The sequence below is a fragment of the Stomoxys calcitrans genome, chromosome 2 (genome assembly GCF_963082655.1).
Source record: "Stomoxys calcitrans chromosome 2, idStoCalc2.1, whole genome shotgun sequence".
Classification (NCBI taxonomy): domain Eukaryota; kingdom Metazoa; phylum Arthropoda; class Insecta; order Diptera; family Muscidae; genus Stomoxys; species Stomoxys calcitrans.
Genome location: NC_081553.1, coordinates 196,044,981 through 196,064,105, shown reverse-complemented (window position 1 = coordinate 196,064,105; position 19,125 = coordinate 196,044,981). Strand labels below are relative to the sequence as shown.

At 35.1% G+C, this 19,125-nt stretch overlaps 1 protein-coding gene across 11 annotated transcripts in view; it reads right to left on the bottom strand.

Moving 5' to 3' along the window:
* LOC106086373 (tight junction protein ZO-1) overlaps positions 1 to 19,125 on the bottom strand; it is a 445,342-nt gene that overhangs the window by 40,119 nt on the left and 386,098 nt on the right. For 9 of the 11 annotated variants that reach the window (XM_013251024.2, XM_013251022.2, XM_013251023.2 and 6 more), the window contains 2 exons: positions 10,691 to 10,860; positions 43 to 1,644 (listed from right to left, as the gene is read on the bottom strand). In XM_013251024.2, the coding sequence (XP_013106478.2) occupies positions 43 to 1,644; positions 10,691 to 10,860 (1,772 nt within the window). Of the gene's footprint in view, positions 1 to 42; positions 1,645 to 10,690; positions 10,861 to 14,004; positions 14,392 to 19,125 lie in introns of all 11 variants that reach the window. The other 2 variants (XM_013251028.2, XM_013251029.2) reach the window with 2 other exon arrangements.

Genomic DNA, 19,125 nt, shown 5'->3' with positions numbered 1-19,125 from the left:
TGAAAACATTTCCCCGTACTAAAATTTTCATCTATAACCTACCGTCTTCTCCTAAAGAAATTGCCCCTTGATTCACTAGCATTCATCTCCTTTTTGGTAGCATTGAATTGCGCCGTTGCCAATTCCTCTGCACGCGATTTATTCGGTATGACACCTCGTTGCATTTCCTGATGTCCTCGACCGATTTTCAACACTTGCCACGAACCCACTACACCATTGTGTAATGTGTCTATGACTCGGAACACATCGCCTGCTTTAAAAGCCATTTCACCTTTAGAAGGATTATCGCAATGGAAGTGTGTTTTAATGTGGAATGAGTCGCCGCGTTGGTTGTTGACCACCTCATCGTATTCCTCCTTGCAATACTGCACTATGAGATCTATGCGATCTTGCAAGGAGAGCAGAAATAGAACTGCTTCTTCTCGTGTGACTCCTAGCATATCCATGTCGTTCACCTTTAAAATCTTATCGCCAGGGGTAAGGCCCTGCAAGGAAGCCGGAGAGCCTGGCTGTACAGCAGTAACAAATATTCCCGCCTCATTGCCTCCGGTCAGACGTATGCCCACACTGCCTTCTTTTTGGAATGATATAAATCTGGGCTCCGATGATTGACGAGATCTGGTAAGTGACTCATCCTCGTACAGCTGACGACGAGAACTGTAGAAATCTTCACCTCCATTGGAGGCCGCTCCCCGTGGTGGTGGTGGTCTGGGCGGTTCATCTAGACGTGAACGTGAGCTGCTGGCATTGGGTGGTGTCACCGGTCTGTCCAATTGCTGCAAAGACACACCCTCCATTATGGGCCCCCTAGATCTTCCCCTGGGAGTCAAATTGCTCTTCTCATCATTTAAACCATTAACAGGACCATTATTTGAGGTACGGGTGGGAGGCTGCACATACAAATTCTGTGAGGAGTAAGTGGCGCCACCATTCAAATATGGATCATCCAGATTGTTGCTACAATTCGATAGCTGAGGTTGGTGTTGGGCATAAATATTACCCTGGGCATTGGAATTGTTCAGTTGGTTTACCACTGTTATGGCCGGTTGATTGGTGATATCCCTCAGAGCAACCATATTCAAACGCTCCTTACAGCCATCGATAATCTTTTTGGCCTCTTTGAGGCTCATGGTATCAGCACAATTGGTATTGTGTATGCGTGTTATGATATCACCCTCTTGCAATGAATAACCATTTGCGGCCAACTGATCACGGGCCTTTGAGGAGATCTCCTTGATAAAGAGTCGACAGCCGAGTACAATGCCATAATCCTCTTTTTTACTATTTTTTGTAAGGGTTACCTTTATGGGTTGACTCATGCTTGGCCCATTGCCTTGGACCAATGAAGAGTTGAGGGAATTTGGTTGACTCATTGCTGCGGAATTGGGCGGTACCACCATGGAATTGATGCCATTCGTTGGTGGCATGGAATTCAGGCCGGCATTGCTCATGCTGTGTGAGTGCTGATGCATTTGTTGTTGTTGCTGCTGCTGTTGGGGATTTGTGACGACAGTATTGAGGGGTACACGGCGTTTAACAACTAATGTTACGGTATTACCACTGTCACGTAAAACTTGTACAGCGGTGGCGTATTCCACGTTTTCAAGAGAGACACCATTAACGGATATAATACGATCGTTGACTCTGGGAAAAATAATAGGGAGACAATTTACGATTAGAAATATGTTAAAAGGAAAAGCCAAAAAGCTGTTACAAAAGCTTAAGAAATCCTAACTGCATAACCAAATCCCTTTTTAGTATTTTTTTATTATAATCTTTGATATTGTAAGCTGTAAACATAGTTCCGTAAGTTAACTTGCGTAGTTTTCCAACAAAATATTAGTCATTAATTAGTCAAACAGACGTAACGTGATTGCAAGATACGAAACAAGTTAACGGATGTGTTCTGTTTGTCACTTTCCGCTTAAAAGCAATTTTTTATTTTCACCAAAACAAGAAACCAAATTTAATTCTTTGGTTTCTAGAGATAAATATCATCAGAAGTTATTACGACAATCAAGACAATATCGTATGATCTTGGGTATAAAAAACTGATATATAACACTTGTAGAAAATATAATTTAAGCTGCTCCCCATCAATGATAAAATCTATTTGCATTATTTTTAAATTTTTACCTTCGACACTTTTACACCTATTGCCGAGCCCCGACTAACTAAAAATGCAGAGAAAGATCGTTAAGTTGCAAACCACTTAAAACCTGGTTTCTCTTGCTCAATCACAGTTGGAAAAAATATTGCCTTTTTCGATTAACTTTCTTGATAGAAATCATAAAAAAAACCTCAAATGTCTTATAGTAGTAGTAACTTTCCATCTAACTATTGTGGCTGGGTTACCTAATGTTGTATCAAATCTTAAAAGATTTAGAGCATGTGTTCGAACTGAATTGAATTTAATTCAATAAATGCTTTTCAACAAAAAAGCAAAATATTTTTGGTAGGTACTCATACTATAGGAAGAGTTTCTTCTTCTTTATTTTAAAACAGTTTAATCCTCTTAAATATTTTCCATTGAGATGAGATATGTTTTTCTTTAAAAAGAAATATGTCGTCACATTCATTACAACGAATTGATATAATGACTCGGTTTTATACGGTACCACTTGATGAAGATGATGTTGATGACAGTGACAAAGTCTATGATGCTCCATATGATACGCATAAAGCTTATTACTCGCATGGTTGTTAAACACCAAAGTATGCGGGCAATGAAGATAAAAAGAGATATAATACCTTTGAAGCAAATGCGTAAACATCCTCATTCTCATTTGTACCTATGGTATGTTGTAGTAGTACGTATGTTAGCTTTACCTTTGATCTAATTTTGTTGTAATTAACTTATCTATGAGGAGGGATGACGGACAACGCATAGCATAGATTCTTACATTTTCATTGTTCCTTATCTTGTTAAGGTATATAAGATGATTTTGTTGGTATTTTCAAGAACATAATGCTTTAAATTACAAATTTCAAGGAAAATTTATTAAATCGAACATGGAGGGTGAGGGGGCAAGTTAAGTGAAAGCTTATTTTGAAAGCCTATGATTATCAATTATATTTCCATTGTAGCGAAATACTTCAACCATGTGAATAAACCAGTTGAGGTTTTGGGTTATGTTAGAGTGGCATTGTATTTTTTAAGCAGACCCACTTAGACGGTTTTAGTCCATTGTGATAGCACAGTAGCGACAGACCATGTGGGAATCGAACACTCTCGTATTACGAGCACGCTACCAACTTGGTTACAGGGGCGACTAATAGAGGTGTTATTAGTTTTGGAATATTTTCATGGACCATCATTAAAACGAAAAAAAAGTTAAAATTGTTTTTACAGGGCTATTTTCCATGGACTTTTAGGTTGGCAATACCGACCATCTATTATCATGCCCGTTATACAGTTGTGAAAAGAAGTACGGTCGATAATTAAGGGTTCTTTACACCTATTGATTGGTTGTTGATTAAATTATGCAGACAAATCCGTATAAAGACTAAAAGGAATATACCATAGCCCGACGGGGAGATGCACACATCGCTTACAAGGGTGCCAAAAAATTAACTCCAGCCTACTGAAAACAAAAACAAGGGAGACAAATGAATTGAGACATGCCATCAACAGAAACTCCCATATAAATCGTAATATTAAAGCTCGGAATGAGAAGCTCAGAAGGGAAGACCGCACAATGCAATGTGAATACACTATGATTCCTAGGCATGAAATAAGAGTAGGCGACACTGAAGCACAAACTCTGCTGAGTTCTCTCTGAAGAATTCATATATAAATTAAGAATTTGAACTTGGCACATAGATAGATTGGTGGCGCTTGTGAATATAGATAAATGAGAATAAGAAAAGAATTCTTCTCTCAATTACACGCAGTTTGCGTAGTTTGCATTTTCTAAATATGCATTATTTCCTCTGCCGTGAAGGAAACTGGCGTAATTCATATAGGGTTTCGGCAGTCGTAGCTTCCAATACGTGTATTTTTCTTTCTTTTTGCTGTAAATTTTATTTTTTTTTATTTTTTCGGCAGAGCTGCTTGCTTTGAAGAAAAATAAAATAATTACCGACACCTATAAGCTAGACATTTAAATTTTAAGAGCACAAACATTTCATTGCTATTTCAATCCTCTTTGAGTCTCTTCCAAACACACTTGTTCACCAGAGCGGAATTTCTAGATGACAACAGATATAAAAAACAGGTGTGAAACTACTTAAAGTATTCAATAAGTCTAGCCTTGATGCCATCAGAGCCACGGTTTGTCTATTCAGAAACCAGAACAATGTTTCGACCCGGCAAATCTGCATTCAAATTCCTAAAAAGGGGTAATAGATACAGTGTAAGCGGCAAAACACGTCAGTTATTTTTCAACGTCATACCACCAGGCAAATTACTAGCGCCCTTAACCAGCAAGAATGCTTTGAGTAACCTATAGTGAACAGAGACAGTATTCTATGTAACTAGGTACTTATTAAGGATAACGAGATCATTCTGGCCCCTGCCCAATACATTTTCCAGCTCTCTTAAATGGCACCAATTGACAGATTCCCAAGATAAATATACTGACAAATACCTATCAAGCAGACGATTTTGCTGCAGTTATTGAGGTCTGGGACGCAGAAGAGACCCAAAAGCAAACCAGTTCAAATTATGATCCTTTGATTGCATCCGCTGGGCTGAACCACGCAAAGAACTCAAAGCAGTGATTGGCAACATTTCATAAAATATTGAAAAGGATGGTTACTTATGAGAAAAAATGGGAGGCAGTAACCCCCTAGTGAAGCAAACGATTAGAAATCGGTCAGAAGTCTACAAAGTGACAAGTCGGATCCGAAATCTGTCCGAATTCTTAAGAAAAACTGTATGAAGAGATTGACAAGATTTCAGAGGGAAGTCTGTAGTTTTTGCCGACACTTCGCACTGAAATCTGGGTACAAATCATGGGAAATTCCAAAGGGAAATTAGAACTGTGGTGCAGAATTCTAAGCTAATTCTGAAATGAACTCTTATTGAATTCGGATACATTTCCGACGTGTAGTATTGGATTCGGTCCGAATCTTGAATTTACGTCTTAAAAATTCGACCTACACTAATAAGATGTATTTGTGCAAAATTTCAAGCGCCTAGCTTTACTTCTTCGACGGAGACAGACGGACGGACGGAAGACATATGGACGGACATGGCTAGATTGTCATGACGATCAAGAATATATATATACTTAAAGTGGTCTCAGACGAATATTTCGAGGAGTTACAAACAGAATGACGAAATAAGATGATATAAAAAGATATACTGTAAACTTTTAAGTTAAACTATAATCAAACATAGTGTTAGGCTAGCCGTTTCAAGATTTGAAAAAAAGTTGTAGTTTGATTAATATATCAAATTTAGATACAGCTTCCATACATACTTATAGTCTGTTTCACTTTTTATACCCACACACGAAGGATGGGGGTATATTCATTTTGTCATTCCGTTTGCAAAACATCGAAATATTCATTTCAGACCCTATAAAGTATATATATTCTTGATCAGCGTAAAAATCTAAGACGATGTAGCCATGTCCGTTCGTCCGTCTGTCTGTTGAAATCACGATATAGTCTTTAAAAATAGAGATGTTGAGCTGAAACTTTGCACAGATTCTGTTTTTGTTCATAAGTTAAGTTAAGGTTAAGTTCGAAGATGGGCTATATAGGACTATATCTTGATATAGCCCCCACATAGACCGATCTGCCGATTTAGAGTCTTCGGCCCATAAAAGCCACATTTATTATCCGATTTTGCTGAAACTTGGGACAGTGAGTTCTGTTAGGCCCACCGACATCCTTCTTCAATTTGGCCCAGATCAGTCCAGAATTGGAGATAGCCCATAAAAAGCGAACTTATTGTCGGGCGTCGCCGAAATTTGGGACAGTGAGTTAGATTAAGCCCCTCGACATACTTCTGCAATACGGCACGGATCGATCCTGATTTGGATATAGCTGCCATATAGACCGATCTCTCGATTTAAGGTTTTGGGCCCATAAAAAGCGCATTTATTGTCCGATGTCGGCGAAATTTGGGACAGTGAGTTGTGTTAGGTCCTTCGACATTCTTCTACAATTTGGCTCAAATCGGACCAGATTTGGATATAGCTGCCATATAGACCGATATCTTGATTTAAGGTCTTGGCCCCATATAAGGCGCATTTATAATCCGATTTCACAGCAATTTGACACAGTGACTTATGTTAGGCTTCTCGACATCCGTGTCGTATAGGGTTCAGATCGGTTTATTTTTAGATATAGCTACTAAAAAGACCAATATTTTGTTATACACAATTGAACAATGACTTGTACTTATTAGTATTTGGTCCAAATCGGAACATATTTCGATGTAGTTGCTTTGGGGCATAAGGTATGCATTTTTTACCGGATTTTTACGAAAGGTCGCTTACATATATTCCCGAGGTGGTGGGTATCCAAAGTTCGGCCCGGTCGAACTTAACTCCTTTTTACTTGTTGAGTCTCTAGCAGCATAATTTGTGCTAATATTTTGCACGTTGAGTTATTTTATAATCTACCGAAAAAGCTCCAATAAAGCTCCCGTATTAACCAATCATCCGATTGAGCAAATGAAGGCCATAATTTTTATACGATTTGGTTCGAATTTTACACAATAAGTTTTGTTATGATTTTCAACATACCGTACCAAGTATGGCTTGAATTTACTCAAAGTATAATTTAAACCTTTTATAAACCGATTTCTAAATTTGACTTTTGCCTTTAGATTGTGGCTTCATTGTGGCTTCCAATATACAAGTCAACGTCCCAAGAATGTGGCTTAAGATAAAATAAAGCCCTGCCGAACATTAAACCTATATGCTTGTTTATCTTCTACCTATAATTTTCTTTTTAAGTATCATGGAAACTCCCAGATTATTATTATCTCAACATTCTTTTCTCACTTGTTTGTCGTAATTCACTTTCATATTGAAAACCTATACAAAAACATAAACTTCCAACTTAAAACGAAATTTAATAAGCAAAATAAACACAACATTTTTCTATCTTAATAAGACAAGAAGGAATCGTATAAACGGAAGACAAATATTGGCTTACCTAGAAAAAAAAACCCAAGTAATGATTTCCCGCATTCATTACTTTTAACATACTACTACCTTGTACATTAAACAAAGAAAGGTGGGTTGGAATCTTTGCGTTAAATGGGATAACGAGAGATAACAACAATTAAGTCTATTTTTTATTTTATTTTAATTTGATATCAGTTGATGAGTACATATTTGAAGAAATTAATTTGATATTGTTTATATTCAAGGGATTGTTGGAAAATAAAGCGGTATTTATGTAAGAAAAAAAAATTATAAAGAAATAATAAGAAATAAATATAAATTAATTAAAAGAGAGAAATTTAGGGGATGCATAATTGATTGTATATAAAAAGTTTTCTGTACTTTACAATTTAATCACACAAATACTAGCAATATGATGTTTCGTTCATAATCGCCAATTATTTGGGTACGACACCTAACATATTCTGTTTGAAAGCAGAAAACCTACACGAAGGCCATAAAACAAAGTCAACACTATTGGGCCTGTTCCGAAATTTTTTGCGATTTTCGATTACCGGAACATATATTGAAGTTGAATTCGCAAGATTCTTGCGATTGTGTTTAGCGGAAGAGGCCTGTATGACAATTGATTTTCGAATTATAAATTTTTCTTGCAAATTTTGAAAATTGTCTGTCTGCTTGTGCTATTTGTGATTTGGAAGAGGGTTTTATAAGATTTTAATAAGCTTATTGTCATATCCTCATTTATATAGTAGGAACAATGTTAAAAGATCTCATTTTGCGATTGCCTAAGCCGAAGCAGCTGATAGCTTTACACTACCTAGTTAACTGTATCACAAAATATGCAAAATTCATGCTTTTTTATGGGTCGATTATCGATGGCAACTCAACTTCAGTTGCACTGCCAAAGCGCAAATTTTTCATAAAAATTTTCTTTTCTGTATTGAATTGCATGTTTAAATTAAAATGTACTAAGTAGCTGAACGTTCAAACCGGTTCAGTGCGACATCTCTTTTGGAAGAAATTGTTATATGGCATAGTACCTTAAATATGTCGCCAGCATAAGATGATAATTGCCTTCGAAAAATGTTTTCTGATGTTCTCGCCAGAATTCGTACCCAGGAGTTCAGTGTCATAGGCGGACATGCTAACATCTGCGCTACTTTGGTGTCCGTAGCTCCCATCTAATGTCTTCAATTAACACCTTCCATATTTTATAAGGATGGCAACACTTAAAAGGAGCCACAATGAAGTAAATGAAGTATATTTCCTGTTACCTTTCCCACACACTTGCTTATAAATATTAACACACGCACGCCCTAGCAACTTCAACGGCAGTTAACACCCTCAGCAACATAGAGTGAGATATGGCTTACAAAACGTGCTTAATAGCCCTTTAACTCTCAACAAAAATGGGAAATTTCTATCATGAAAACAATAAAACGCAACAAATGAAAATCTCAGAGAGTCAACATAATCACGTGTAAATAATAGGGGGCCTTCATATGATGTGTAGTAAGAAAAATACTTGTGTTTACTTAAAGAATCTTAAACGGTATTAGCAACAACAAAACAATGAAATGGACATGAAAAACCCATAAGAAACAACTCGAAAAACACCTCTTAAGACCATGAATTTTAAGAACTTGTGAAAGGATTTGGGACTAATGTTGACTCGTAAAATAAAATCAAAAAGGAAAATCAAAGAAATTAGAATCCAGTCAATTTTTATTTAACAAATTCGGTTTTCAAAGAAAATTTCGTTAAAAATTCGTTTATGTTCCATTGTTCCCCACTGGTGGACGCGTTTCGATATCACATCGGCACCATCGTGAACTATGTTCGTCCGTCTGACCGGCCTACAGTTTACAGCCTGTTGTTCGTAGTACTTATAGTTGAGATCATAAGCACAAATCCTATGTGAAATCCCAACTACTATTACCAGACTCTCTTCAAACAAACTCCAACTCCCCTCTATTTGCATTTGCATTCATTTTATTCCCTTGTCAACAATTCGACAATCATAGAAAATGTTGTTAAGTTTAAAAGAGAATGTGGATCTTAATACGTCCATGCTACTATGGACATGCACCTAAGCCAGTAATCGGCTTGTTGTGTCCTCTAAACCCCAAAAGTAGCCCTAAAGAGATCTAAATCAAGAATACCATGGAGCTCACAAAATCCCAAGTCGTTTGCCATTCTAAGCCCTTAACTGGTTCAAGTCTTGTATCGAATCAGCAACCATGTGCAGGGGTCTGTAAGTTGTGAAAGCCGGCATTGATGTCACCCCCTCTTACCGCACCTTTTCGGCATAAGTGAAAGCCATACTGACCTCATCATAGGATTTCCGTCGTTCTTCCGACAGTTTCATGGCGCTAAATGAGCGCTCGTTGGCCACCACTGTACTCGGATTGCGACGCACTGAAAGGCTTCGCATTCATCAATATGTCCTCCTGTTAAAACTGTATTTATACTTATTTCGTCATTTCGTTTGTACCATATCGAAATATGCGTCTCAGACCCCATAAAGTATATATATATATTGATCGTCATGACATTTTAAGTCGATCTAGCCATGTCCGTCCACGCACGCTAACTTTCAAAGGAGTAAAGCTAGGCGCTTCAAATTTTGCACAATTACTTCTTATTTGTGTAGGTCGGTTGGGATTGTAAATGGGCCAAATGGGTCCATGCTTTGATATAACTGCCATATGAACCGTTTGGGTCTTGACTACTTGAGCTTCTAGAGGGCGTAATTTTTATCCGATTTGGTGGAAATTTTGTACGTGGTGTTTTGGCATCACTTCCGACAACTAAGTGCTAAGTATGGTATAAATCGGTTGATAATCTGATATAGCTGCCATATAAACCGACCTTGCGTCTTGACTTCTAGAGCTTCTAGAGGGCGCAGTTCTTATCCGATTTGGCTGAAATTTTGCATGAAGTGTTCTACTATGACTCTCAATAACTGTGTTAAGTATGGTATAAATCAGCCCATAACCTGATATAGCCACTATATAAAACGATCTCCTGATTAGACTTTTTGAGCCTTTAGAGGGCGCAATTCCTATCCGATTTGGCTGAAATTTAGCGTAACGTGTTTCGTTATGACTTCCAACAACAATAAACTGTTATAGCTGCTATATAAACCGATCTTGGCTCTTGACTTCTTGAGCAAATGGGCACAATTCTTTGGTCTAAATAAAATGCATGAAGTGTTTTTTTTTTACGGTTGAAACTTTGCATATGTCGTTTCATAAAGCTTCCATAGAAACCGATTTCCCAGTTAGCCTTTTTGAGCATCTGGAAGGCGCAATTATTACTCGATTGAAATTTTGGAGGTGGTGTTTTTCTATGACTGGCGTTTTTCTTACTTGAAAAAGTCATTCAAAGAACTTGTTACAGATATATTCCAACTTAACTTGGACAGATTTCAGGAAAAGAAATTGTAGCAACGACATCCCTTTTTCACTGTATATGATTATTTGTTTGTTGAGCTGAATTTTACAAATATTAAAGATAACAACTTCTTTTAAGATGCGATTTTACAACATTTTCTCATTATTTCAAATATATTAAAAAATATTGAAATTGCTACTTACTGTAAACGATCTTCAGCTGGTCCACCTTTTAGAACATCCGAGACGGCAATGGAAGGATCACCATTAGCAAAATGGGGATTGTCACGACCGCCGGAAACGGCAATACCAAAACCATAGCCCGGCACACGAGTTACCGAAACCGTATGATACTCCCATGTTGTGCGATCACCCTAGAAGGAAAAACAAGAAAAAAGGGAATGCATGAAAATCAACAACTTATGGCATACAACATGAGCTTATAACTAACATATTGTACATAAAATTATCAAGATATTAAGGAAATAGGTATGTACGCGAATGTAGATAAATTACAATGTTGAATGTTTGAAAAACAAAATCATGTGCATCAGTGATTATGTTTAACATAAGGAACGCATGGAAAACAAACCCTAATGGTATGAGTAAAGAGGAAAACATTTGAAATATTCATTGATGGTATTATGATGGAATGGCCGGAAGTGCAGCAGTTTTACCTTTCAGTTTTTTGTTTTGATGTGGAACATTCAACTGCCGGTATCGAAAGAGTTTCTTGTTTATTTTAATATTTTTTGTGTTAAATTTGCATAAAGTTTCTGTGTTTTTCTGATTTTTTTTATTTTTTCATTCATTTCATTCATTATCACCGAAGGTAGTCATAAAAATTTAACAGGAATTTTGTATAACTAAAAGGTGCGGGGAACTTGTTTGTTGTTTTTTTATTTTCTTTATGTTTTGTTTCAAAAGGAAATGCCGATTTTATCATGATGTTTATGAAGTATATTTGAATTTTAAACTGGCTGTTGACTGCAATTAGTAGAGGACACAGATATCCGATTGATACAAAGAAGTTATAGTAAGATCTCATGTGGGTATCAAAGAAATAAATGTTTTTAAATAAGAGTTTTAATACTCACCATCATGAGATGGTGTAAAGCTTTGACCTGAGACCATATAAAGTGGAAGTATTCTAGATCTGTTATGACTTTCAAAAACCGTGCCAAGTGCGGTCCAAATCGGTCTTCAACTGAAAGCCGCTATTGTTGTCCTATTTGCCTGAAACATTGCTCGCTTCTGTTACAACTTCCAACAACCGGTGAAACTATAGTCCAAATTGGTCTATAACCTGATAATATAGCTCCCATGTAAATCGACCTAGCTTAAGTTTTTCCTGATTTGGTAGAAATTTTTTGCGTTAATATGCGCACTAGGGTAATGACTCTTATACGCCATTGTTTCGCTTCATCATAGTTGGATGAGTTTTTATTTAAGATAAGATAAAATCTAACATATAAGGTGATACTATAAAAAAAAGGTGATACTATGTAAAAAACGCACAAAGTGATTTTAAAATTTTTTTTCACAATTTTTCCGTTTTAGATTTATATGATATAAAAACCAGTAAAAAGGCATACGTTCGGCCGGCCCAAACTTTCGATACGCACCACCTCGGGTATATATGTAAACCACCTAATAATCCGGCGAAAAATGCATTGTTTATGCACCCATAGCAGTTATATCCAAAATGGTCCTAAGGAAACAGCTGTTTTTGTTGTCAGTCGAATGAAAGCAACCTAAATTAAATTGTTTTCACAAATTTATGACGGAACGACCTTTCTCACAACTTTAAAAATTTGTACGCATAAAAAATCAGATTTGCTCAAATTTCTAGGTTATGTCATACGAAATCATGTGTGATAGGAAAAATGATGAATCGTATAGAAATTGACAATTTTGACAAAAATTTTGAATTACATGTGTATACAAAAAGTGGCATATCGTAAGACGACTACATGCCGTGAAATAACGCCTTTAGCAGGTTTTTATTAATTATATTTATTTTCCGAATATATATCAAACTATTAGGATGTAAAATATTCTGTATAAGATCAAACTTAACTTACCGTTGATTAGGTTACGTCTCAACAATTCTTTGATCTTGTTATTGATATTTTACCCAAGAGTTGCCATTGATAACCCCGTATGATTAACCAAAATTTAGTTAGGTTGTCCATATTTTGCCCTAGAGTTGCCAATTCAACTCTGATAACTGTAAACTTTGTTGCAACAGGAAACAATCTTCACTTAAGCAATTTAAATTTAAACAGCTAAGAAGCTTCTAACCACTAAAAGTGTTATTTTAAAATAGAAGGAGTGCCAGCAAATGCACATATTCATATATGCATCTATAAATAAAAAATTTCCATATAAAAATTAAAGAATACTAAAGTGTGACTGAAAACAATTCCCATAGAAAACTATTCTAACCAGCAGCCAATAAAAAACACACACACACATCATTTTATCACCTGACTTCAATTATATCTTAAAAAAAAAAAAAAAAAAAAAAAAAAAAAAAAAAAAAACCATTAAACATGTTTTGCAATTTCTTGAAATAAAATGCATATTCATCACCATACAATTGTACAATAATATTTTTGAAAAAAAAATCAAATCTATATTTCTTTTAAGGTTGATATGCTTCGTGATCTTAGCTTTATGTAATACCCATACTCAATGGTAATAATCAAAATCAATAGACCATAAAATCTACACCTGCATTTTTTATTTTGCTTTATGTGGAAAAAAGGAAATACAATTAAAAACCCACAATCATCATCAAACGCTTTGCTTCTTTTAGAAAATAAAATGATGCAGTGTGAATTTAAGGCTTGCGTTTAAAACAAAACATGCCAACATACACTCACACACTCGCACTCACATTAGAATTTGAAACTAGCACACCATGCATGCATTGATTTCTATTTGAATTAGCTGTTTTATGTCGCGTGATTTGAATACACGCAGCAGCAAGCAGGCAGCCGTCTGCGCTTACATTTAGTTTATTGAACTGCATTAGCGTTCAATTTTGTTAATGCCTCACATAAAATTGCTGCTGTCAGACGGAGTGACACCCACATAAAATCGTGCTCATTGAAGGCTTAACCGAAATTTAAATTAAACGTTTTTCATTTAAACAATATTAGCTGTTTGTATATAGCTAAGCAGATGATGTTTCTTGCGTTGTGGGTCGTTGTAGAGATTTTATTTTTTTTGTTTTTGTTTCCCAATCAACCGGTTAAAATTGCCAAGGCAATGAATGGGCGTTTGACACAGGTGGAGCGGAATCATCAAACCCCCAAAAAGCCGTATGTCAATATTCATAATTTAAACGAGACATCACAAATTTTTATCATGATTGTAAGTTTAGGGTAGGGTTAACAAAAATTCCAATTTATGTAAGATTTTATCAATGAATTTTAAATGTAAATATTATCGTAAAAGGTCTACAGATGAGATATGTTAAAATATAATAAAATTAAATTAAAAATTCTTACCAATATATTATTTGGAACATATTCGGGGAATTTCATTTTTCCTTTAACAAAAAATGAAACGTTCCTATATTTGTTGGCTTGCTGCTTGTTGTTATTGACAGTGTGTTATTGTTGGAACACTGTATTCGTTTTTTTTCTCAATATTTGTTAATGACGGCGTGAGAAAGAGAGAGAAAATAATTTTATCTCCACCATAACTCTCTCTCTCTCTTACTCTCGTTTTCGTTTTTGAGTTTGGTTTCTTTCTTTGGTTTGAGGCACTTGAAGAGGTCAATTTGCATTAGTTATTATTAAATTATTCAACAATTACTTAGTAGTTTAACAAACAATTATAGTTTAATTTACATATTTATGCACATTGTACATTAGACACCAACAACCAAGACTCTGGAATAATTGATTTGATCATCACAATTAGTCAACCGGTTTTGTTTGTTAATAATAAAATCTCCAAGAACGTCTAGGTAGCAATGTACGCGTAACGTATGTAAGGTTTGTCTTCGTATGATATGACGATGTCATGACAATGTCATAATGCAATGGGTCAAAAGAAAATTACCAAACCGAGCAAATTGTAGTTTTAAGCAATTAAAAGTAAAGACAAGTCAAGTAAAAATATTTTTTCTGAAAATTTCCATATGACAGAAATTATTAAAATACACATAACAGTAGAATTGGGGACAAAGTAGGTAAATACTTTATATAGTTATATTTATCGAAATATTCATTTTCGACCATATATAGTAAATTTTTATCGTGATAAAATTCTAAGATTATTTGGCCACCTCCGTGTGTCTGTCTGCCTATTTTATCCTGAGGCGTTCAAATTTTGTCTACGTGTAGTGCACAGTTTTTGTTTTTAAAAAATGCACAAAGTTTTTGTGTGGTTCTAAGAATCGAACCTGTGTTCTTTCCATCCAATGATTGTGTGTTTACAAACGCCTTACCACATTGCAATGCAGCCGCCTATGTACAACCAATGTTTTAAGAGTCATTTGAACTCAAGGTTGGTACATATGCATACATATTTTGTAGGGATGATGTTCATTACTGGAAGCCACCGTTGGTGCATGAAACAACAATAGATTTGGAAAAGCAAGGAGTTGCTGCGCTTGCAGAAACGTGGTGAATTCCCGAACATCATATTCTCTGACTAGAACAATTTCCCAATTCGTAAACTTCCAAAACGATCGTATTTTCTGTTTCGAGTGATGGTTTGGGAAGTTGTGATTTTCGTTGCAACCAATCGTTTCAATCGGTTTCATCGAACCAGGCGTCAAAGTTAAAGCGAGTAAAAAAAGTCGAAGTCGAATTACAATATACTGATTAAAAAAGTCAAAGTAGACTTTTACTAAATAAAAACATAACTGACAACTATATGTAAACTTTCTATTCCTATGAAATTCATCAGTAATATTAAGAGTCATAAGAAAATCCTTCGTGCTAGGTTATAAAAAGTCGACTGAGGCAAATTATTGACTTTTTCTTTAACCCCCGTTAACACTGCTCATTAAATCTAGATTTAAGGCTTTCCTCAGCTGATTTTATAAAGGGAAAACAGATGATCTAGCCATTAAATTCGGTTTTACGATTCGATGTAAACGGATTTTAGGCTCATCTCAGCTGATTTTATAATGGGGAAAACCGATGATCTAGCCATAAATTCGGATCCGATATAAACGGGGTTTTACATAAAAAAATTGACTTTAAATGGTTAAGTCTAATAATCGTTACTTCCATACTCGATCATTGCTTATGCAATGTGAACAAGTGAACAATTTTAACACAGAGAATGTGTGCGGGAAAACAAAACTTTGGACCTCAAGAGTGATTAGCTTAAATTCCTTAAAGGCCTTTCTATCGAAATATTGGTTTATGTGATAGCTATATCCATATATAGTCCGACCTACACTATACTCAGGGTGTTAAATGCGCCTTTCATAATCCTTAGATCGGTGCATAATACAGTTACATTAAAATAAAGACCGATCTGGAACACTGCGCCAAATTTCAAGTTAAAATGCGACTTTTATGGGTCCAAGAACTTAATTCGGGAGATCGGTCTATATGGGAGATATATCAAGATATAGTTCGATATAGCCCATCTTGGAACTTAACTTGAATATGAACAAAAAAAAAATGTGTGCAAAGTTTTAACGACAGCTCAATATCTCTTTTTTTAAAGACGGTAGCGTAGTTTCCACACACACACATGGCTATACCACGAAAGGGTCGGAAGTCAATATTTTGATGTGTTGGAAATGGAATGGCAAAATGAACATATCTCCATCCTACGGTGGTGGGTAAAAAATATGCTACTGACAATGCGATTGTACGGGATTTGACCATAATTCCGGCAGATCATAATTTTGCAGCTTGAAACTGCTTTTTTTGTTAGACTCAGAGGTCAAAGGTGGTGAGATCGAATAATAGGCAATGGATTCTGACATTCAGATTACTTCCACACTTTTTTGTTATTTAAATTAAATTTTTAATGGAAAAGTACGGGAACAGACTAATTGTCATAGATATATCTACTTCTAGAATTGCAATGGTATGTACTAGTCAACGAATATTTAATTTAAGCAGTTCTTTTTTGAAAATCGATTATTTAAATAATTGGGATTCTTTATTTTATGTAGCTGTTGAATATTATATAGCTTTAAATATTTTTTTCTCAACACAGTTATTACGATATAAAAATAAATAAATCTCTCTAAAAATTTATTTTTGACACCTCATTCCTATAGTTGCTACCATTATTCATCTATCGATGTCCATCTTTGAATTTGTCTAGCTTTCATTTGAATTTTTTACAAGTTCTATGCCATCTCTTTTAAATGACAATGACATAATTCTGAACACTATCATTATGGTAGTTTTTTATTAGGATGTATTGTCTATTTTGTGTTCGCTATAGTTTTATAGCACGATTTGTTGTAACCCATTATAAAACATAACGGCAGCATGTTTTTTAAAACATAAATGAACCATCGAAGGTCACAGCAGGATACATTTTTATTGATACTATTAAAAAAATGGAAAATATATTGTAAAACAATTGATTTATGTTTTTAATGGATTGAAGAGAAATAAAATGTCAGAGGGTTTGGTAATTCGGTATTGTGAGTGTAGAGGTGTTATCTGTTTTTTATGGATATAACTTAAACAGTAATTTGACCATATTACTGTTAAACTTGTTTTTTATACACACCACCATAGAATAGGGGGTATATTCATTTAGTCATTCCGTTTGCAACACATCGAAATATCAATTTCCGACCCTACAAAGTATATATATTTTGGATCGTGGAAAAATTCCAAGACGATTTAATGATGTCCGATTTCGCTGAAATTTGCACAGTGACCTATTTTAAGCCATCCGACTTAAAGATGGTTCAGATCGGACTATATTTAGATATAGCTGCCATATAGACCGATCTTCCGATTAGGGATCTGAAGCCCATTAAAGCTTTCTTTATTACTATTGGGTTGCCCAAAAAGTAATTGCGGATTTTTCATATAGTCGGCGTTGGCAAATTTTTTCACAGCTTGTGACTATGTAATTGCATTCTTTCTTCTGTCAGTTATCAGCTGTTACTTTTAGCTTGCTTTAGAAAAAAAGTGTAAAAAAAGTATATTTGATTAAAGTTCATTCTAAGTTTTATTAAAAATGCATTTACTTTCTTTTAAAAAATCCACAATTACTTTGTGGGCAACCCAATAGATTCCACAGAAATTTGAAGTGAGTTGTTTTAAGCCTCCCGACATAAGACGTAATTATTGTTTAAATCGGACTATATTTACATATAGCTGCCATATAGACCGATTTGCCGGTGAAGGGTCTGAGGCCAAATAAGCTTTATTTATCGCCAGACTTCGTTGAAATTCTAAATAATGAGTTTTTTAAGCCTCCCGACATCCAATCCAGATCAGACTATATAGATATATCTGCCATATGGACCAATCCTATAGACCGATCTGCCGATTAAGGGTCTGAAGCTCATTATTGCTGTATTTATCACCAGATTTAGTTGAAATTTGAAATAATGTCTTGTTATAAGCCTCCCGACATCCGATCTAGATCTGAATATATATCTGCCATATAGACCAATCTTCCAATTTAGGGTCTTAATCCCATAAAAAGCGGATTAATTGCCTGATTTCGCTGAAACTGTTATTTGTACTAGAGTTCTCGGGAGCTGAATCAAATATGATCCAGATCAGCCCCTATTTAGATATAACTATGGATATGGTACTGAAGTTATAATAAATAGGTTGATGAATTTGTCCATGGTGGTGGGTATCCAAAGTTCGGCACGGCCCATTAACAGAATAAAAGAATAATAACATGTTTTTACTTGTTATTATTCTTTTATATAGTTATATCATTTGTCTGCGTGCGTTCAAGCTCATTTGTTTAACCGTTTCATTTATTGAAACAATAATCGAGGTTGTTTCAGTAAATAAAAGGGTTATTAACAAAACGATCGAATAAAACGTAACGGCCATTTCTTTAGTTAAAAGCTTCTGCGGGGATAACTACCAAACCAATGGTTGCCCTATTTTTTTCTTAGTTGGCAACCATGGGTGCTTTCGTTACTTTATTAATAAAATTACTATTCGGTTTTAAGTATTTTGTTTAAAAAATAATCAGCATACATTTAGAAAACCCCAATAACCTAGTTATAAATATTGCTTTCATATTTGAAAATTCGCCAAATTTCAATTTCACCACCCATCAAAAATAAACCCCACATATTTTCGATTTATGATAATAGTAATCAGCTGTTTGAGATCATTTAATTATCGTCTTGCCACATTTCCGTTAATTAGTGCCCCTGTGCATGAATGTTGTGTCGCGTTGCGTTACATTTTCGCCGGCACACTTTTTAAACACTTAATTTCCGTCGACCTTTTAGCTTCTTTTCGGCTTTATGTTACTTTGGCCACTTAATGATCGGTATACGGTATCCGAAAATGTTCGAATGTTAGCGGGGTTAATTATCAATTTGCTTTAAATATATTTAAGTAGTTGATTATGCAAAATTAAAAAAAAAAAATATTCGTTGGTCAGTTGTTGTTTTTTATTTGCTAAATAACTCATATATTTTATGATGT